Source organism: Phocoena sinus, chromosome 4, assembly GCF_008692025.1.
Source record: "Phocoena sinus isolate mPhoSin1 chromosome 4, mPhoSin1.pri, whole genome shotgun sequence".
Classification (NCBI taxonomy): domain Eukaryota; kingdom Metazoa; phylum Chordata; class Mammalia; order Artiodactyla; family Phocoenidae; genus Phocoena; species Phocoena sinus.
In genome coordinates this window covers 15,523,445-15,545,050 of record NC_045766.1, presented here as the reverse complement: position 1 = coordinate 15,545,050, position 21,606 = coordinate 15,523,445, and the positions used below count along the sequence as shown (strand labels likewise).

The following is a 21,606-nucleotide window of genomic DNA, read 5'->3' as shown; positions in this document are numbered from 1 at the left end:
CCTCAAATATGCCAGTTCTGAGATCTCCATCCCCATCACCTTCCCCAGCCTGACGGCTGCTCAGATAAGAATAAATTGCAAAGTGGACTCCTGCAGTTTACCCGTTTATTCACAATATACACCGGATACACCTGTCGGCAGGGCTGGGCCAGTGGAAATTCTGGGCAGTTATAGACTCCAGAGCAGGGAGGGGAAATGGGAGCAGTGTTCAGAGATCCTGCCCCAGGGGGACTTCACTGCCCACAGGAATCATCCCAGCCTTGGGCCTGCAGAAACATCAGAAGCCAAGGGGCACGGATGGAGGCCAGGGGTTTGAGGGGCGTGTACAGTTTGGAAAGTTAGGACTCCTTCATTTTTTAGGATAACATCCTCTTACCTCAACCATTGTGGGGCCTAATTTCCAAAATGCTCCAACTCTGGAGGAATTAATCCCCCGAAAGACATAGACCCTGTGAAGCAGCCAGTGCCTGACGAAGATTCGGGCCTGATGCCTGGAATAGAAGGAGAGGTGGTGGTGGAAGGAGAGACTTAGGGGGAAACCTGGGGTGGGGGAGGGCCGAGAAGGGGGCAGAAAGTGGGCCACGGGGACTTGCAGAAGGACAAAGAGAAGAAGGTCCCCAGCTTGACTCTTGGAAGTGGAGATGGGAACTTCCATCCCAACGTCCAGGCTCTTCCTGTGAATTTGCTCCCTGCTCCAGATTCTGGTGGGCAGCCTGTGTCCCATAACCTGTCAAAGGAAGTGTCCAGGGGAAGCTGGAAGGGAGGATTTCACAACTAGCAGAGTCTTCCTTTGATGCTGCCCCCCTGGGCCCTGGAGCCCCTCCTTCGCCTATCAACCATTTGGGAAGTAAGGGGACCATTCCCTTCCCAGCTCCATGGGGGACCTGGGCTGCTAGAGTCTAGCTTAGAACTCGCCTTTATTTTTCCTGTTGGGTGCAGTGGGGAACAGTGGCAGGGTCAGACTGAGGCCACGTCACAGGCACAGACCCAGGCCGGAGCCCAGGCCCAGGCCCAGGCTAAGCAGGGATGAGGGTGTGGGTGCCTGGATCCCTTGCTAATCCACGTACAGGCCTATGAGGCAGCCACACCCCTGGGAGCTGCACCCTCCTGAGCCAAGGCATCAAGCCTGGCTGACTCTGAGAACTGGGTCACCGCTGCATCTCTCCTGGGCAGGATTCCAGGTCCAGCCAGCCACACTCTCACCTGGGAAGAATCATTACCTGCAGGGAGAGAGGGCTAAGGGAGAGGGAGGCAGTGTGGACAGAGACGGACAAAGCTGGGAAGTAGAAAGCACTAGCTTACTAGGCGAGCCTCTCTTCCCCTGCTGTGTGCGTGTGTGTGTGTGTGTGTGTGTGTGTGTGTGTGTTAGCCGGCTGGCCAGCCCAGCGCCCACCTGTGCACACCTGCCTCTGGCACATCCGAGCTGTGATGACCCTCTTACCCAACCACCCTGCAGAGCCAGGCGGGTTCCACTGAGGCCCCTGGCCCTGCCCTGCCCTGCCTGCCTGGGAGGCCCTGCCCTCCATCCTTGCAGTGAGAAGGGAAAAAGAAGAAAAATGTGTGTAAATTTCCCATCCAGGTTTCAGGATCTCTCTCCCGCTTCTGTCTCCGGAACACAGAGGTACACAATCAGGGGGTCCCTTTTAGGGCTGCAGCAGGCCTGCCCAATCCAAGATGTACCTCCTGACTCCAGCCATCTTGAGCCGGCCCCTTTCTGCAACCATCTCGAGGATGTTTGCCCAGCATTTTGTCCAGTGTCGCCACAAATGCCCCTGAAACACAGAGCTGTACCATGCGACCTTTTCCCTGATTTTGCAACCGGAGTGCACATGCCCACACCCACTCTCACACTTCCACCAAGTGTTCCCAAGAAGAATGCTGTCCACAGGGTAAGAGGCCACCTGGGTACCTCTTCTCTGTTTCTTTTTATTTCTAAAATTCCTACCTATTGTATCTAGTCGGGACAGCGGCATCTTGGCCATAGCTCCTCTTGGTGAGGTGGTCCTTGGATGACCAAATATCCCCTAACTTGACACAAATGACTTATTTTCTCATTTGTCTTAGCCGATCACTTCAGGAATACCTTGAAGATACTGCAGGTTCAATTCCAGACCACCACAATAAAGTGAATATTGCAATAAAGCAAGTCACACAAATTTTTTAGTTTCCCAGTGCACATAAAAATTATGTTTCCAGTATACTGCAGTCTATTAAGTGTGCAATAGCATTATGTCTACAATAACAATGTACGTACCTTAATTAAAAAATACTCTATTTCTCATCATCTGAGCCTTCAGCAAGTCATAATCTTTGTGAAATAGTAACATCAAAAATCACACATTTCCATAACAAATATAATAAAAATGAAAAAAAATTGAAATATTGCTAGAATTACCAAAACGTGACACAGAGACAGAAAGTGCTCAAATGCGGCTGGAAACATGGTGTTGATTGATAGACTTGCTCAATGAAAGGTTACCACAAACCTTCAATCTGTGAAAAATGCAGTATCTGTGAAGTGCAGTAAAGCATAGCACATTGAAACGAGGTACTCCTGTGCTTGAAACACAATATTTGGCTTCCAAGTAAATCACACACACATACACACATTCTGGGGGAGGGTTTTATTAAAAATTAACAATGTCCCTGGCTAGTAAACAGCTCTTTGAACTTACCAAGTTTTTTGTCCCAGTCCCTTCCAGTGAATCTCGCAATTGCAAACTCCACCGTGAGGGGAGGTGCAGAGGACCCAGTCAGGGCTGGAAGTCAGCCCTCATTCTCAGGATGGACAGGGGCCTGGGCCTCACACATGGAGGTGTTGAGAGGCCCAGTGTGGTGAGGGTCCAGGAGGATCTGTCAGAGCAGGCTTTCAGAAATGGGGGTTTCCACCGGCACAGATGGACCAGCCTAGTGCAAAGGCTGGGGAGGAAGGGTCCCAGGGGCAGAGGCCAGAATTCCATCCAGAGGGGGAACAGCAGAAGCAGCAGAAGTGGACACAAGGGAGGGCTCCTGGCTGGCAGGGTTGTGGATGGAAATGAAGAAACCAGAACAGAGAGAGGGCAGATGAAGAGAGGAGGGCTCCCAGGGCCTTCCCTGTCCACCTAGGGAACCTGGATTCTGGTGGCTGCGGAAAAGTTCTGGGAATGAGAACCCACAGCCCGCTGGCTACCTGGCTTCATCACTTACTCTCTGTGTGACCCCTAATTTATAAAACACGGGTGATAACAGAAATCCCTGGGAGGATAACTGGAAGGGCTGGATGGGAGGACCAGGCCCAAGAAGCACGGTGCGTGCTTTCCGTAAAGGGCTGCTCCTTACTAACTTCTTCGGGAAGAACTGGACAAAGCGCCTGGCGGCGGGTGATTCAGCTAGTTAAGTGGATCAAATTAACCAGGTTTTTCAACCCAGATTCACCCTTCCTGAAGAGACAGATCCGAAAAGAGCTGGCGAAGGTGTTTGTAAACAAGAAAAGTGCAATTCGAAGGTTGCCGCCAGCGACAACCAGCGAGGCTTAGGGCTGGAAGCAAGAGTCATCTCTTCCCCGGGGGCAAGGTTCAAGCCGCGCAGATGGGGACATCTTTGCAGTCCTCCCTCCCCGTACACAACACACACACACACACACACACACACACACACACACACACACACACACACCAAGCCCCCTCACCCCCAACCACGTCCCGAAGCAACACCCAGAGTCCCTCGGGGACATGCGATGTATAGCCCTCTGTGTCGTCCGGCCAATGGAGCTGGCAGAGAGAGGAAGGCAGGGAGGCCGCGGCCTCCGGGTCCTCAGCGCCGCCTCCCCGGAGGAAGGCGGGGGCGGGGAGGAGGGGGTGGGAGGAGGCGGAGGGCGGAGGAGGGCGGCGCGCTGCGAGGTTATTTGTGGTTCGCTTTGATCCCGAGGGGGAACCTGAAACTCTCACATTCCTGGCATAGCAGCCGCCTCCGGCGCTGGCCGACCCTGGGGCTGCGTGCTGGGGCCCAAGCGGCCAGAGCGTCGGCGCCACGGCCGAGAGCACACCTCAGCCGCCGCGCTGAGCCGAGCCGGGCCAGGCCGGGTCGTCGGGTCTGACAGCGCCGAGCACCCGCGGGCCGCTGCGGTAAGGAAGGCCGCTCGGCGCTTTGGGGAGCGCGCGGGACCGCAGAGACTCGCCCCAGCCGAAGCCCGAGCCCCGCCGCAGCCTGGGCTTTTCCGGGAGCGGGAGCGGAGCGGACCCAGCGTCCTCCAAGGCACAGCGCGCCTTTCCCGGCAGCCGCGAAGCAGGGCAAGGACCGCTCCGCCCGGGGGTGTCTCTCGAAGGCGCGCGGGTCTGCTGGGGCTGGAGGAGGGGGGGCAGCCTCTAGGGAGAACGTAGTGGGTGTTTGGGGTCGCGGGTCGGGAAGAGGGGATGCCAGGGGATGCGGATCTGGGCGGAAGACGCCGCTTGGAGCTCAGTTTGCAGCGCCCTGGGGGCTGATTTGGTTAGGTAGGGGTTACAGGTGTCTTTGCCCCCCAACTAGCCCAAGAATTCCTCTTTGTCTTCCTTGGAAAATCCTCTCTTGAGCCACGGTCCGGCTCTCACTTAGAAAGAATGCAGCTTGCCGTCCAGCCCGCTGACGTCAGCGCTGGAGCATTTGGAAAACAAAGAGGGCTCGGGAGGGAGGGAGGGAGGCGGCTCCACGACGCTTAAAGACCTCGCCGGACCACGGGCTACCGTCGTCCACCCAGCTCCCGGCGCAGCGGCGGCCACCGGGTGCTCGTAGTCAGCCAGGAGTCCGGGTAGGGCGGGATGAGGTGCGGTCTGACTAGAGACCCTCGCTTTGGTCCCTTAGGCGAGCGTGAGCCCAGGCAAAGGCCGGAGTTGCGTGCTTGCTTAGAAGAGGGTGTTTCAGAGACCTGGGCGCGCTAGTGCAGCAGGGGTGCACGGCCCGGGTCGCGGGCGCAGATTTTAGTAACGGCTCAGCTGAAAGGATGTGCATCCGAGGGTCTTGACCGGGACAAACGCGGGATGAGAGGCGCGGGAGGTGTTCCCTGCACCCAGGCACACTGTTGGTGGGGAGAGGGCCTGGAATCTGTCTGGAAAGCAGCATTCTCCGGTCCTCCTCGGCTGCAGTCAGCCCAGACAGTGATTAACTTAGGAATGCCCGGTGGATGAAACGCTAGGGAGAATTGATTCAGGTTTGTTTTGCCTCGGGTAGCTCTAGAGTCTTGCATCTCCCCTCCTTGTGTGTTTGGGGCGGGGGGAATGAGGGGGTGCCAGGAAGGATGAATACAGAGTACCCTCCAGACGCATCTCCCTCTCCCCGGTTTTGGGCAGCTGGGAGGAGGGAGTGGAATGGCTGCTCTGCCAGTTGGCCAAGCCCTAACTTGAGCAGGGCACTGGGGCTAGTTTTGGGGCAGAGGAGGGGCTGCGTTCCTCCTACTGTCCTCCTCCCGTGCACACAGGACCTCCGGAGGTGTGGGTTTTGTTTGATCTTCCCTGAATCCCAGTTTGGAGGTCTGTGGTAGAGGAGGCTGTGGAAAGGAAGCTGGGTGAGGTGGGCAGCCTGCCAGGCCATGAGCCACTGGGAGCCCAGGCTCAGAAGGGAACACCTTCCGCAGGAGATACTATCTCCCTGCAGTTTAGGCGCAGAGCCCCCAGCCCCAGGTTCCTGCAGCCAAGAGCCTCCCCGCTCGCTCCCTTACTTCTTCAGTCGGCTCAAGTGGTGTTACCGATGTCAAGATGCTGATGGCCCATCATCCCCTGCGTGCCTAGAGGGCCATCAGGGCACATCCAAGGAGCAAGTGTGTGTGTAGCTGGGGGTGGTAATCATAAAATCGAAGACATCGTGCCACCCTTTCTTTTTACCTGGAGCACGTGTGAACTTACTGTCAGCGTACAGACTATGTGACTGGCCCACAAACCTTGATGGGTGGCACCTTTTTGCCTCATCTCACAAAACCATTGTCCTATTATAGTCTCTCTTCTTTCATCCCTTATTCACCAATCCAGATGCATTTCTTCCTTCTTCCTGTTCACCTTGCAGAGTGACTGCCATGACAGGGAGGGCTCAGCAGAGTAAAGGGTGGTGAGTTAGCTGTGCCAAGGCATGCTTCATCCTAGACGGTCCTGGGGGCTGTTTGCCTAGGGCGTCTACCAGGCTGGAATCATTCTTTATCACCTGCCAATAAACTGGGGCCCTGTCCACCCCTGGACTGGAAGGCTCAGTGGTTAGAGCTGAATTAGGCCTGCGCTAGAGTCACTCATCAGGCTCTTTGATGGGAAGCTGACTGCAGGAGGCCAAGGTTCCTGGTGTCTGGGTTATTGGTGTTTTTCTCTAGGCACAGTAAGTCTCCATGAATATGATTATAATGGCAGTCCTTTGCCAGGGATTTACAGTACACCAGGAGCTCAACAGCCATTGCCTGTTTTAATTCTCAACTCTGTGAGGCTAGCATTATTCTTTCATATTTCCGATGGAGAAACGGAGGCTCAGAAGTTAAGTGACTTGCCTTAATCAGTAGATGGCGGCATTGGCAGTTGAACCCAGGCTTGTGTGCCCCTCCATAGCCTTGCTCTTTACCATCATGCCTTTGACCAGACAGTAATGGAAAGTCCCCCCCTTTCCCATGTGCTCCCACTGAGTGGTCTTCTTTCTCTCCTCCCAGGTGCTCTGGGGCCAGGTGCTGCTGGCCTTTGTCCAGGCGGTTGTGTGCAAGCCCAGGAAGCATGAGGACACTGGAAGACTCCTCGGGTACGGTCCTGCACCGCCTCATCCAGGAGCAGCTGCGCTATGGCAACCTGACCGAGACCCGCACGCTGCTGGCCATCCAGCAGCAGGCCCTACGGGGTGGGGCTGGGGCTGGGGGCACAGGGAGCCCCCAGGCCCCCCTGGAGATCGTGGCCCCCGAGGACAGTCAGGTGCTGCAGCAGGCCACAAGGCAGGAGCCCCAGGGCCAGGAGCACCAGGGCACCGAGACCCACCTGGCAGAGAACAGCCTCTACCGGCTGTGCCCACAGCCTGGCAAGGGCGAGGAGCTGCCCACCTATGAGGAGGCCAAAGCCCACTCGCAGTACTATGCGGCCCAGCAGGCGGGGCCCCAGCCACATATGGGGGACCGGGATCCCCACGGGGCCCCGGGTGGCATTCGGAGGCAGGATGAGGCCCTGCGTGAGCTGAGGCACGGGCACGTGCGCTCCCTGAGCGAGCGGCTCCTGCAGCTGTCCCTGGAGAGGAACGGGGCCCGTACCCCCAGCCACATGAGCGCCTCCCACAGCTTCCCCCAGCTGGCCCGCAACCAGCAGGGACCCCTGCCCAGGGGCGCCCCTGCAGAGGGCCCGGAGCCCCGCGGACCTCCACCTCAGTACCCACACATCGTGCTAGCTCATGAGACCACCTCCGCTGTCACCGACCCGCGGTACCGCACCCGTGGCAGCCCGCACTTCCAGCATGCGGAAGTAAGGTAACTGCCCACCTCGGTCTTCAAGCTCTTGGCTTCCAGCGTAGTTCTCCCAGGGTGAAGAGCCTCCAGAATCCTGGCGAGCTCCAGAGGAAGGCCGATGATACCCTCTCCCTCCCGAGATGGGAGCTAATGCTGGAAGGAAAGAGGGATTTAGCCAGGGTCACATGAGAACTTAGCGGCATCCCTTGCTTTAATTTGGAGGTGGACACCATTGTCTAATTGTCTGTAGCAGTTGAGTAACTAGGGTTTTCAGAGGCTATGAATTACAGCAGGGGGTTAAAGGTTGGGTTTCAGAAAGAACTTGCAAAGACAAGGGTTGGGAATCATTGCCAAGCTGTTTCCAAGTTAAGTGGGAAGAAGGTGGAACCTCCTTCTCTGGAGATTTCTAAGAACAAGTGGACATGTTTGCTTTCTGTGATTACTGGGAGGCATTCCTAACTGTAGGCAGGAAGAAAGGACCAGATGGCCTCCTTAGGGACCTCTCCCCGCTCCTGCACCAGGGCGGGAGCTGCCCTGTCCCTACCATTCATTTCCTTTCATGTTTTTCTGTGTGGTCCATGTGGCTGGAGCCTGGAGTAAGAGAGGATTCTTGGTCCAGGTGAGCCCCTTTCTGTGGAGGCTCCGGAGAGGCTGCTGGGGGGAGGGCTTAGTGTTTGATTCTCAGTGTGAAGGGAAGCCTTTAGAGGATGCGATTTGGCTTGCCTTTTTAAAACGGTTCCTCTGCTGCATGTAGAGAATGGATTCTAGAGGCTAGAATGGAAGCAGGGATTCCCGGGAGGGGCAGGACGCCCAGATAGTTGGCAGAAATAGGGTTCCTAGAAATGAGGCTATCGCTTGGCCCCGCACCTTCTCCTGAGAAGCTGACACACGCCCTTTTCACACGCCCTGCATCTCCCCCGCATAGGGGTCCAGGAAGCCCCACCAGAGGAGCCTGAAGGTTTGCAGACTCCCTCTTCCTCTGATGGCCCAAGGTCCAAGTCTGGTTCTCTTCGTGCCTGCTGAGTCCTCATTTAGTCACCCACTTTCCCACTGTGTGCCCTTTCCCGGGAAAGATGGCTTTCTTAGCTCTCGAGAAATGAGTGACGTGATAGCTTGGAATGAAGGGACCAGAAGATGGAGCCTGTGGGTTTTCGCCACCCTCCACCTCCCAGACCCCCCTACCTTATCTCCTTTCTCAGGGCTCCGTCCTGGGAGAGTTTCGGAAGCTGAGTCGTGGTTTCTTCTCTTGGACCAGCCTTATTGAGCCCTGTCAGGAAAAGATAATATCGTGGAAAGGAAGTAGACTGTTTGCAGGAGAACAAAAAAAGAGGGAGGGGGAGGGGCGAACAAGGGGAAGGGAGAGCAAGTGTGAAGGAAAGGAGGCTGTATTCTTTCTTGGAGCCAAGTCATCCCCAAAGAATGCCATTTGTGTCTGCCTGGCCCAGGGCAGGGGGAGCAAGTTCAAGAAGCAACCCCAAGATGCCACATTTAGCAGCACAGGGAGAGTTTGCACATTCCAATGGGGACTCTCAGCTCTCACTGGAAGCTCTACCTTGGGCAGTAAGAGAAATACATCTGCCAGCCTCTCCTTTGGCTGATCCGATGAGACTTGCTTTCTGGGAACTTGGGGCAGGGACTGTTCTTATAGCCTAGGGTCATAAGAGGGGCAGGGGAGCCCGGAGTCTGGAGGGGGAAGGATGAAGGGGAGGGATGAGGGGAAGGGCAGGCATAAGTGCTGAGGTGATGGACTCATGTGGGGCGTCTGGGACTTGGGAAAGTTCCTGGTGAAACTGAGGCCATCACCTCTTTTACACTTAGAGCCACAAGGCCCCAGAAAGGCTCTGTGACCCCACAGGCCTCTTACTCTGCTCCTTCCCTTGACGTGGGGCCCTAAGGCTGACGTTATACCAGTAGGACATTGTCCCTAAACTCAGGCTATTGTCATAGTCCTGAGGCAACCACTACGCCCCAGAAAATCCAGTGTTTGGGTCACATTTACTCTTTGAGCAGAGAGTACGCTGCGGTCTCCACTAGGAGAGACGGAGGATGGGCCGTCATTGTGGGAACGCCCACTGCAGGCCCAGCACTCTGCCAGGCAAATGTAGCCCTCACAAACCCCCTTGAGGCTGAGAACCTTACTTTCATGATTAAGTAGAGTCCTGCCGCACCATGGGCTTAAACGCTGGAGCCGGAGTTTGAATGCCTATTTTGTCAGACTCTGGAGCCCAGACTCTACCCCTGACGTCTGTCTCGCCGCTCTAACCTTAGCCGCAGTCTTCTAAAAATGTTTCTTCAAGGGGTGACGGGACCCAAAATAGGAGGGAGAAGAAGTGCGTGTGAGCGCAGGGCCTGACACCAGGGGCCGGAACAGACACCAAGTGGCCCAGGGGCCTGGAAGTTTGTGTGTTCAGTCATGATGGATGTGACCTCCACACTCAGAAAGAGCCTTCTATTGATGAGAAGGGTCAGGAGTGCACTTTTCAAGATCTCTTCTTTAGCTCGGGTTGCTAGGACTGCTCAGGCTGATCCCCAGGGCCTCGGCCACAGTGAGGCTGGGCATGAAATAAACATGCTCATGTTAATCCCCTCCAGCCCTGCTCCCCTGGCCCTTGAAGGTCTTGGGGACGCCATGTGGAAAGGCCTTCCCCACCAGTCGCTGCCTCACGCTGTGGGGAGGCTGTCTGCCCAAGAAGGCTGGGGCGACTCGGGGTGGCTTCTCGGTCTCTGAGCACCTACTCTTCTGTTCCCCAGGATCCTGCAGGCCCAGGTGCCCCCTGTGTTCCTCCAGCAGCGGCAGCAGTACCAGTACCTGCAGCAGCCCCAGGAGCACCCCCCGCCCCCATCCCCGGCTCCCCTCAGCCAGGGCCTGCTAGGCTCCCTCAGCCTACCAGGGTTGGAGGCCCCAGCAAGCACCCAGGCCTCCTCGGGCAGTGCCCACCTGGCCCAGATGGAGACTGTGCTGAGGGAGAATGCCAGGCTGCAGAGGGACAACGAGAGGCTGAAGAGGGACCTGGAGAGCTCGGCGGAGAAGGCCGGCCGCATCGAGAAGGTAGGCCCTGCTGGGGCCTCGGAGGGGCAGGGAGAAGAAGGGACCCCGACGGGGCTGGCCTGGCTGGGCTTCTCAGCCGTCCCTCAGCCCCCGCCCCCATCCCTCGTGCACCCTCCCTGGCTGACTCCAGACAGCTGGGGAGCAGCTGGCACAGCAGGCCTGGAGCATGAGCTGTTGCTGCCCAATGGTGATTAGAAAGAGCCCATTCACGGCTCCCTCACACTCACACCCTTCCCCTGCACACACCCCCTCCCATGGACACCTCCCACAGAGAGCCCTTTGTATCCCCCACACAACAGCAAGTCTGTTCCAGGCCAGCCCTGGCCACAGAGGAAGCCCCTCCTCTTGGAAAAAACGAGCGACTTATTGGAGTCACAGGCCAGCGAAGAGCACGTGCGGAACCTGCCAGCCGCCAAGTGGGGGGGCAGCCAGGGCCAGGCTGGCCCTCTGGGGTGGATGGCGGTGGCTGGAGAGGCAAATCCTCCAAGCAGGGGCGGCTCAGGCTGGGGTCTGGTGCTCCCTTCTTAGTGAAGGGTTACCAGCTGTGCGCTCAGCCTTAGCAGGTGGCCCCAGGCCTCCCGAGGCCATCCTGTGGTGTCCAAGATAAGTCCACCCTCCAGACCGTGGTTGGAGTCTGAGTGCCCACTCCTGGGCCCATTGTGCTCAGATTTCTCAGTAGAAGCCAGACAAAAGGAAGATGCTTCTTTCTGGACAGTGGGCCCCAGAAAGCTGCGCTTAGTCACGCTGCAGGCAGCCACTTCCAGAGAACCTGGCCTTGGGTTTGCTCAGGACCTTGGGACAGTTGAAGGGACCCTCGCTTGCCTGTTCCAGCAGTCTGGTCCACCTCTAGAGGCTACAGGCTGTAGCCCGTCCCACCAGAACTAGGTGATTTTTTTGCTGTGGCTTTTGATCCTCTTCTCTCTCACCCTTTCTGATGGAGAATAGCAGATCAGCCGGGGTCTGTGGAGGGGACCTTGATGCCACTCCCTCCCTGGGAGCTATCCCCTTCCTTCAGCTCTGCTGTCTGCCTCTTGCAGCTGGAGAGCGAAATCCAGCGGCTCTCTGAGGCCCACGAGAGCCTGACGAGGGCCTCTTCCAAGCGGGAGGCCCTGGAGAAGACTATGCGGAACAAGATGGACAGTGAGATGAGACGGCTGCAGGACTTCAACCGGGATCTGAGAGGTGAGGACGGCTTACCCAGGTGGAGGGGTGGGGAGTGCCTGCGGACAGCTTGATCCCGCTGTTCTAGGGAATAATTCAGAATCTGTCCTCTGCAATAATAGTGTAAATCGACTCAAAGGAGACTAGGCTGAGACTCCTTGGGGAGTCTTGTCTCTGTGTTCTAGACCTTAGGGCCCCTCATGGAGCTCCCACCCATGTGGCCCAGGATGACCTGGAGCTTCCCTATGAGCCCACCCCCAACTTGGAGAATGCAGCCCGACAGATAGGACCGAGGGGACACCCCAGCAGGCGACTTCACCTGTATTCAAACATTTTTCCTTAAAACCTCTTTTCTTTATTTGAAACAGAGAGATTGGAATCTGCAAACCGGCGCCTGGCAAGCAAGACACAGGAAGCGCAGGCAGGCAGTCAGGACATGGTGGCCAAGTTGCTGGCTCAAAGTGAGTAGGGGTCCCACTCAGGAGCCTGGCCAGAGGTGTGGCCAGGACAGCCCCTCAGCACAGGGAGGATCGGCCTCCTCTATCAAAGCAGTGCTTGGAGCTTGGGTTTACTGAATGTCTACTACACACCCAGCAGTGGACTAGACCTGGGGGAGGGGTAGTTTCTGAAGAGGAAAAAGATCTGGTTCTCTGTGTATTGGGGAAATCAGTGGATCCAGAGGGATAGCTGGGGAGCTGTGGTTTGCTGAGCTGTGGTGCTGACCATCGGTTCGGTGTCCTTCAGAAGGGGGAGGCCAGAGAGCCTTGGAGACAGGTGAGATGAGAGAGGAGGAAGAGCCTGAGTCTCCCAGGGGGTGCCCGGAGGAATGCGGGAAGCTGGAGAGCATGGTGAGGCTGGGCCATAACAGGTGGAGGCACCAGCCAAAAATGGGGCGTAACCAACAGGGCAGCCCAAAGAAGGGGCTCAGGAGGCTCCCCTAAAGAGGGTGGTCAGAGGCTTCTTGAAGAACAGATGAGCTCATTGTTGACTCATCCGTTCAGTCACTCATTTGTTCACTAGCACGGCTGTGCTGAGCCCCTGGCCGGCGTGGAGCACAGCAGGAACAGGTCAGGAAGGTGCCAGGGCAGGGAGGTCAAGAGAGGCAGTGAGCTTGAGGAAGGAGCAGGGTCTTCCCACCCCGGGTTTCAGGCAACAAGGGTGGCCTGGCCCCAGAGGCGAGATGAGGAGAGGTCCCCAGCAGCCTGAGAGAGGGGCTCTGTGGGGTAGCAGGGTGGGGAGCAGGCCACAGGTGAAGAAGCAGCAGGATAGCTCAAGTGGAGGTTCGAGCAGGGAGTTTGGGGGAAGGGGGAGGACAAAGGGAGCCCCGAGCTCAGCAGTAGGAAGAAGCTGCAGCAGTCAGAAGAGACAGAGAGGCAGTTATTTATTAAACTCCTCCTGTATGCTCTTACTACGTGCTATAGTGGTGTTAGGGTGTTTGCAAAGGAGTGGAGTGGGGGCGGCTGGTGTCCGGGCGAGGGTGGCTTCGAGGAAGGAGGAACACATTCAGAAAGCCTGCTGTGCTGAAGCTGGATACTTAGGGGGTGTCCAGAAGTGGAGGAGCAGCTTGAGGGCTGAGCTCTGCTGGCAGCACCTCCCTCCTCAAGGAGGGCTCGGCCCTGGACAGGGCCGACCGGAGCCCAGCACTGAAGGGCTGGGGGGTAGGGGTGGGCAGGGGGCAGGCGGGGCTGTACTGGCGGGAGGCGATGACTTAGGGTCTCTGGGAGGTGGGGAGGGGACGGCCCCGGGGGTCCCGTTTGGAGTCCGGGGAGGGCGGGTTTCTGGAAGGAGGCAGAATGGGGCGCCCTGTAGCAGAGGGCCGACTTTGGGGGCCGGGCTCTGCCAAAGAAAGGAAGTCACCGGCGGGTTTCTGGGAGCGGACAGGGGAGGGGCGAAGGGGGAGACCGGCCTGGAGGCGTTTCCGCTCCCCGGGGAGCGAGCGCCAGGCTGTTCTTGGCTCCGGGCTGGAGCCATTAATCTGGCAGCGGCGGGTGACCTGGATGCCAGGCATTCCTGAGCCCGGGCTGTTCCGCTGCGCCCCGCCCCGCCCCCGCCGCCGCCGCTCCCTCCCGCGCCCCGCCCGCCCGCACTGCGGGAGGAGGGAGGACACTGGGACAAAGGGACTGGGACGTGCCGGTGGGGCCTCGCTTTCCCAGGGGGAAAGGCCTTCTGCTCCCTCCACTGCTCGCTCGCCCTTGGCCCCTCGCCCTGTCTCCCTGATTCGCGGCCACCCCGCCTGGGAGCGCCCCCGCCCCCTGCCCGCCAGACAGGCCCAGGGTTTTATCCTGGTGGCTGGGGATGGCCAAGGTCTCAGACTTCCCAGCCCCTGCCGGGGCCTTAGAGGTGTGGGAGGTGGCAGGAACTTCTGGAAGCCAAAGGCTGGGTCCTGGGGATCCTCCCCAAGGGCTGAGGGAAGCCATGCAGCCCTTCCTTGCTCCCAATAGCCATGGGGAAACCAGAACTCCCAGGGAAGATGCCTCTGGTTGATCTCACCTTTTTTCTGGAGTCAGTCAACACTAGTAGGGAAGTGTGGCCACTATCGCCAGTGCCATCTGCTTTTCCTACTAGGCAAGCCATACAGACCTCCAGCTCAGGTCAGGCCCTGTCCTCCCTGGGGAGCTGACCTTGAGTCCTGAGGCCTGGTTGTCCCAGCCCTGTCCCCCTTGGGCAGTTTCTTCCCACTGAGCCTCAGATTCTGAGGCTGTAAGATGGGGGCATCATAGACTGGGATGAGATGCAAACTCTGTAAGCTGTTGGGCTCTGTGAAGCCTCCCAGGATGGGGTCACTACCTCCAGGTCCAAAGTCCCAGTCAGCACTCCCGCCTGCCCCCTCCACTCCACAGGGGTCAGGCCAGCTTGGGATGAAAGGCTCAATTTCAGTGTTACTGAGCTCTGCCATCTTTTCCCTCCACCCCAAAGAATGAGGCCAGCCTGGACCCAGCCTTCTGAAATCCAGCGTGAACCAGAGCTGACCTGGGTCAGTCGCCTGTGTCCTCCCTCTCTGCCCCAGGGCCCTGAGTAAATGAATCCTCCCTTCTGCCTGCCAGGTCCCAAGCCTTCACTCGTCTGTTCCAGAGCTTGTACTGTCCTATGTGATAGGTATAAAGATTAAAGATGGCTCAAAGATCAAAATTAATTAAAATTAAATAAAATGAAGAATTCGGCTCTTCCCTCACACTAGCCACGCTTCCAGTGCTCAGTAGCCCCGCATGCCTAGTGGCTACTGCACTGGCGGGCACGGTGTAGGACCAGCCCGTTACGACAGGAAACTCCACCGTGCTGATAGTGCTGCCCTAGAGAGTGCCTTTGAGTCCACCAGGCAGGCCCCAGAGCCTCTGCCCTCCAGCAAGGCGGGCAGCCCACACACTCTGCGGGTAGGGGCACCTGGGTCCACAGAGTGAGCCCTGGAGCCCACTTCGGCAGCCCTCTAGGTGTGAGGGCCTCACACCACAGCCAAGCAGCCTAATCCATCAGAGGCAGGCTGACTTGGGTCCCCATCCTGGCAGCACCATTCACCTCCTATGTTTCCTCCCCTTTAAGTTGAGGGGTCACAAATCCTGCCTCAAGGGACTGTTACTGGAGGCTTTGGTGGAATAAGATGTATAAGTGCCTGGCTCCTGGGGCAGCACACGGTGGTCTCTTCCCCTCTTCTTGATTCTTCCACTTGAATGATGACCACACGACAGTCCACCTGAGCCTCCGTTTTCTCATCTGCAAATGGGCGTCACAGTTCCTACCGGGTCCAGTCTCTAGTGTCACCGTGAGGCTCGAGGGGAACTGTGAATGTTTTTTGGAAATGGTGACACCTGGCACAAGTGGGCAGTGTTTGGGGCTCTCTCTTGGCAAGACCATGTCCCAGCAGAGGAGCAGTGTAGCCCAGTGACTACTGCAAGGGCCCCGGCCTGGCACTCTCATTTACTCATGACTTAACCTGAGCCTCAGTTTCCTGGCCCATGCAATGGGGTTAATAAGGGTACCTAACTCGTAGGTTGTGGGGAGGATAAGATGCAGTCGTGCTGCTGCAGTGGTCAGCCCAGAGCCCAGTACGTGGGGGGCGCTCCGTGGGGCCAGCGAGGCGGCTGCCGTCACTGACCAGGCCCCCCCTCTTCATCCCTGCAGGCTACGAGCAGCAGCAGGAGCAGGAGAAGCTGGAGCGGGAGGTGGCACTGCTGCGCGGAGCCATCGAGGACCAGCGGCGGCGGGCCGAGCTGCTGGAGCAGGCTCTGAGCAATGCCCAGGGCCGGGCGGCACGAGCCGAGGAGGAGCTGCGGAAGAAGCAGGCCTACGTGGAGAAGGTGGAGCGGCTGCAGCAGGCCCTGGGGCAGCTGCAGGCTGCCTGCGAGAAGCGTGAGCAGCTGGAGCTACGGCTGCGGACGCGCCTGGAGCAGGAACTCAAGGCCCTGCGTGCGCAGCAGGTGAGCTGGGAAGACCCACGGAGGTGGCAGAACTGGAGCAGCATCAGAGGAGGCCAGCTTGGGAGCCCCTGCTGAGATCCAGGCCAAGCCCCCTTGGAAAGCCAGGGTGATCTGTGCCGGCCTTGCTGAAGGCCCCTCCCAGCCACCAGTCTTAGCAGAGGCTTTGCCACGGGGCCGTGTGCCGACCTCGGGGACTCAAGACTTGGGCCTCTGTCCTCAGCAGCAGCACAGGTTGGCACACTTGGTCTCTAGAGAAAGTCACTCAGGAGCATTGATAGAGGAGACTAGCCACCTCTTGTGTGTCTCCTCAGGATCCTGGGAGAAGATAGTCGCCCAGATCCTGAGTCTTTATCCTCACTTTGGACTGTGTGAATAGCTCTTGTGTTCACAGACCAGATAGGGTTCTGTCTCCACTCCCAACCTTACCCTTCCCACAGAGATAGGGTGACCAGACCTCCTGGATTGCCCAGTTCTGTCCTAGTTTACACCAGTTGTCCCAGTGTCATTGAGTTGCACCCCTTTCCCGGATTGGAAGATAATTTATGTGGTCGCTATGCAAAGGCAGACCTGATCTTCTCACACCCTTGGCCGCAGGATTTGGGGCGGGGGTTCAGGGACCCACGCCTCCCCTTTGTCTCTGGGTGGAAGCGGGCTGCGAAGAGTGTACGGGGAGGCTGACCAAGCCCAAGGCTCGGTGAGAGTCCTCCTGTGGAGGCAAAGACCTGTGGCCGACACGCCCCAGCTGCCGCCCCTGACCACGGTGCTCCTCTCTCTGCAGAGACAGGCAGGCAGCCCCGGTGGTGGTAGCGGCGGTGGGTCCCCGGAGCTCAGTGCCCTGCGGCTGTCGGAGCAGCTACGAGAGAAGGAGGAGCAGGTCCTGGCACTGGAGGCCGACATGACCAAGTGGGAGCAGAAGTATTTGGAGGAACGTGCCATGAGGCAGTTTGCCATGGATGCGGCCGCCACGGCTGCCGCCCAGCGCGACACCACTCTCATCCGGCACTCCCCCCAGCCCTCACCCAGCAGCAGCTTCAACGAGGGCCTGCTCACCGGCGGCCACAGGCATCAGGAGATGGAAAGCAGGTTGGGCATTACAGGCCGGGCACCTGAGTGGGGGTAGGGGGGTGGCGATGTCAAGTCCCTGCCCCGTCCTTAATCCGTGATAAACACCCCTCGCCCCACCTGGCCTAACAATCCCTCCTACTTCTGAGCTGACCCCCGTGCTTTTGGCATAGCTGGCATCATACACGTATTCTTTCCCAGAGGTACCAACCAAGTCCTTGGTCTGCCCAGGAGACCCCACTGTTGGATGCCATCCAAGGCTCTGGGACTCTATCCCCTCCCCCTCCCCCTCCCCCATGTAAATCAGAGAGCAAGACTTTCCTACTGAGTCCACACCATGTACCACCCCCAGAAGGAATGTGGCCGAGGCCTCCGGCCTGGGGGTAGCTAGTATTTTCTCTCCAAAAACAATTTCAGAGGCCCCACAAGATTTCCATTTAACCTATACCTGGCTCAAAAGCACAAGCACGTTGACTGAGCCCGTTTGGTCAACAGCCCTGGGGGTGGTCCTCCAGGACAGGGATTGTACCATTGCTGTTATTGGATGAACCCAGAACCTGCCCTTTGATGACCTGCCTTTGCTGGTGTGAGAAGGGCCCAGCACTTCACGCATGGGCAATTTTCAGAGCATCCAGTTCCGGAGCTGTGATGGCATTTCTGAAGGCCCCCTCCTGCCCCTGCTGCAAGGCCAGGAGAGCCCAGCCTGGTTGTAGGAAAGGCTTTCCCTCCAACGTCTACAAGGCGGGAAGGACGGGGGCTGTTGGATCTGTAGGTCCGAAGATGCAAGCATGACCTCTCACCCCTCAGGTTAAAGGTGCTCCATGCCCAGATCCTGGAGAAGGATGCGGTGATCAAGGTCCTTCAGCAGCGCTCCAGGAAGGATCCTGGCAAGGCCACCCAGGGCTCCCTGAGGCCCGCCAAGTCGGTGCCATCTATCTTCGTGGCTGCAGCAGCAGGGGCCCAGGGCTGGCAAGGGCTCTCCTCCAGCGAGCGGCAGGTGGATGCCCCTGCCCGGCTGGCTGCAGGTGAGAGGAGGCCGGTAAGCGGCAGAGGCAGAGGCTAGGGTGTCCTCAGGCCTTTCCTCAGAACTGAGGCTCAGAGGAGCCAGGGCGTCCCAGCCCCTCACCCAGGGAAGCTGGTTTATACTCTGGCTCCAGTGATCCTGCAGCCCACAGCTGTCCCCCTGGTGTGAAGAAGCAGGCTGTAGCCCCCATCTCTGGAAATTCCACCACCCTGGCCCCAGCCACTTACCATCTAAGTAAAACTAGAGCTCCCTGTACAGATGTACCTTCTGGGCCAGCCCTTCCACTCCCCCTTCTAAGCAGATGCCACAGAAATCTGAGAGTCCCTACTGGTTTTAAGATTTAATCTACACCCCTTTAAGAAAGCCTCTTCTACTCGAAGTTTTTGGAACCCAATCCAACCTGATAGGTATTCCCATTTGGAAACAGGAGCGTTTAGTTGTAATCGAAGTTCTTGCAAATCAAGAGCAATTCGCATCCCTAATAGGTACAGTTAAGTAGGGGTGTTCTTCCTGGGGGCTCCATCTTATGGACAAGGCAATAACTGTGAACCTCCTGCCTTTCCAGCAGACAGGGCCCCAGCGGAGGAGCCAGTGGCCGAGGCTCCCCTAGCTGCCCACGCCAAACATGGGAGCAGGGATGGGAGCACCCAGACTGACAGCCCCCCAGACAGCGCCGCCGCCTGCCTGGGCCTGGAGCCCGACGGCCTTCTGGGGTGCAGCAGTGGCCAGAGGACAGCCTTGCTGGGTAAGTCCCCTTCCCCCCCCACCCCCCGACTTCTCTGCGGGGCTGAGGGCATGTTGGGGTGTGAATTGGGGCCCCTGACCCTTTATTCCCAGACCCGGCCCCACTCACTGCCCACACTCCACAGGGAGCCCTGCACAGGGATGGGTGAGCAGGGTGTGAGGCCCACCACAGTACATATGAGAGCTGGTTGGATGCATGAATAGGGGAACTGAAAACCCTGATTACAGACAGATCCACCTGGGAGGCTCTTTATCTTCTCTTTGGAAGTCACTTTGGAAGATAATGGAGCTTGGTGAGTTACCCTTCCACTCAAGTTAGGAGACTTTGTTTAAAAAGAATCCGGGAAGGAGAAATTTGAGAAGATGCCATTACTGTGTTTGCTGCCTTCCACATTAGCCTTTGCGTATTTGCCTGGCCTCACCATCTCGGAAAACCACAGGCATGAAAAGAATGCGGCAGCCTCCCTCCCTCGGGGCTCTCCACCCTCCCTCCGAGCCCTCCGACCAGTTCCAAGTTGTAAACAACTGTGTCTTCCACGCTGGAGGCTGGTGGTCTGGACCGAGAGCCCAGAGGGAGCAGAGCTTTGTGCTTAGGTTGGCCAAGTTATGGCGACCTGGGCAGCTGAGTTGGGAAAAGTTGGTGGAGATAGATCCTATCTTTCAAACGTGGTAGGATTTAAAAGAGCAGTGTGGTAATGCTCGTTGGCATGTGCCTGTGTTCTTATCTCTCCAGATTCTGTTGCTACATCCAGAGTCCAGGACTTGTCGGACATGGTGGAGATACTGATCTGAAGGAGGTGGTGCCTTGGGGACTCCGAACCACTCCCTGCTCTCCTCCGCCCTCTGCCACGTGGCCATTCCAGCAGGCCCTCCAGAGGCTGCTTCACCGTCCCCCAGCCCAGCACTCATTCCCGTTGACCATCTGGTCCCAGGAGCTGAGGAAGGATGCTGCAGAAGAGAGGGGAGCTGTGAGCCGGCCCCCAGAAGACTCTGCTCCTTAGCCCCACATTCCTCCTGGGCCCACATGGAATGAGGACTGGACCTTAACCTGCTTGCAGCCCAAGGCTTGCTGCCAGGGTAACAACCAAAAGCTCAGAAGGGAGTAGCCCCTTCTGCACCCCCAGTGGACACTCGGGCAGAGGGGGACAGGATATGTTGATTTGGGGCCTGATTGCCAAGGATGGCTGCCTGTGGACGCCAGGTGGGCTGGTTCACTAGTCAGGCCTGGCTCAGTGTGGTCCCTCCAACCTCCTCAGCCCCTCACCGCCTCCTTGGGCTCACCCACACTTGCATCTTGTGGGGCCCGTTGAGGCCACAGCCTCACCCCTTCACTTGGAAAGGACTGGGATGTGCTGTGTGGTTTGTATATAATTCCCTTCCTTGTGGAACAGAAGACTGAAGCGGGCTGCTTCAGATCTGTCCCCTCGTTCTGTGCTCCCATCTCTGCTGTCACGGTTCCGCCCAGTTATCTCCCCTTCTCAAGCCCTTGGCCCGTGATCCAGTTGATCCACGGGATATTGGCTGTCTTTTTCCCCATCTTGAACCCTTTTTGAAATGCCCACGTGACCCTCCCCCACCACCACCATCACCAGCCTCTTGAAATGGCTCCACAGCTCCTGTCCTTGGGACATCCTGTCAGTTTGGTTATGAGCCCTGAGCCAGGTGAAGTGAGCTACCACACCAGTCTGCTGTGGTGGGGTTCCCAGCACCAGTTCTCCCAAAGGAAACTGGAGACATGGCCTTGTTCTCATCAGGGTCTCTGTCCACCCACCCTGGAGGGATTGGGAGACGTGACTCAGATAGTCCTCTGAATGGAGCCCCCGTTACAGCATGGCGCCGTGAGGCTGGCTCCTCGAGCCACCCGTGCCCAGCGCCCTGAAGCAGGGCTGGCGCTTGAGAACTGGAGTGAAGCATCCAATGGCAGCCTGCCAGTGGCCGTGACTTTGACTTCTGGTCTTAAAGAGTCCCCCAGCTCAGCCCCAGGAGCAATTGGTGGGTTTTAGCAGTTTGTCCTGACTGTTTTTAGTTCTCCTTGAATCTTTGTTTTTTTTTTTTTTTTTTTCCTTTACCGTTTTAAGGTTTTATATGTGTTATTTTATTCCCATGGTTCCTCAAGTTTCCTTTTTAAACATTTGCATTTGCTGGACAATTGCATATTTTTTTAAATCTCCCTACCCCTCTTGAAAGCTGAAAAATGCATTTGGTTCATATGCATTGTTTACAAAGAAAAAAAGAAAAAAGAGAAAAAAAGGCAAAAAAATATTGTGGAAGAAAAAAAACAACTTAATATATTTTGGATTAATATTTGGTATTTCTTTTAAAGTATTTTTTTGTGCTGTGAACATTTTCTGCCAAAGACCATGATGTGTGTCTGTATGTTTAAGTTATCGTAAATATTTAAAATGTAAACATGGCTGTTTTGTTATGCCACCCTGTACCAGGATTGCTGCTGCATTCCACTGGGTATAACAGTATTTTAATAAAAAAAAAAAAAATTTATTAAAAGCGGTATCTTTGCACAGGTGAGAGACTACACTGAGAGGGAAAGGAGAGGGGGTAGGAACTTTGGGGGGGCCACCTGTGTCATAGTCCCCAACCACTCTCAGCACTGAGCTGGACCCCTACTCGTCCACCCCACGCTCCTGTATGCCTTGGTTCTTAAACACTGACCATAGCATGTCCATAAAGCACCAGCTCAGGGTGACTGCCATTTCTCATACAAGAGGAGTGAAGGCTGGTTTCCATTTTC

General features: G+C 57.1%; 1 protein-coding gene across 4 annotated transcripts; it reads left to right on the top strand.

Annotated features, from left to right (window-relative positions):
* The first annotated feature begins 3,925 nt into the window (after positions 1 to 3,925).
* AMOTL2 (angiomotin like 2) lies at positions 3,926 to 21,366 on the top strand. Of its 4 annotated transcripts, none has more exons than XM_032630331.1 (10): positions 3,926 to 4,103; positions 6,632 to 7,426; positions 10,157 to 10,454; positions 11,492 to 11,636; positions 11,984 to 12,076; positions 15,732 to 16,027; positions 16,806 to 17,110; positions 17,897 to 18,114; positions 18,682 to 18,858; positions 19,591 to 21,366. In XM_032630331.1, the coding sequence occupies exons 2-10, from the start codon at positions 6,693 to 6,695 to the stop codon at positions 19,647 to 19,649; spliced, it is 2,325 nt and encodes a 774-aa protein (XP_032486222.1). In that variant the 5' UTR covers positions 3,926 to 4,103; positions 6,632 to 6,692; the 3' UTR covers positions 19,650 to 21,366. The 4 variants fall into 4 exon arrangements, with proteins under 4 accessions (XP_032486222.1, XP_032486220.1, XP_032486223.1 ...); XM_032630329.1 differs by having other exon boundaries at positions 18,679 to 18,858; XM_032630332.1 differs by having other exon boundaries at positions 3,929 to 4,103; positions 6,632 to 6,717; positions 18,679 to 18,858.
* The last annotated feature ends 240 nt before the right edge of the window (positions 21,367 to 21,606 follow it).

Coding starts and splice junctions, on each gene's coding strand:
- AMOTL2 (XM_032630329.1), top strand. CDS start 6,693: ATGAGGACACTGGAAGACTCCTCGGGTACGGTCCTGCACCGCCTCATC. Junction 7,427..10,156: donor TTCCAGCATGCGGAAGTAAG/GTAACTGCCCAC, acceptor TCTGTTCCCCAG/GATCCTGCAGGCCCAGGTGC. Junction 10,455..11,491: donor AGGCCGGCCGCATCGAGAAG/GTAGGCCCTGCT, acceptor TGCCTCTTGCAG/CTGGAGAGCGAAATCCAGCG.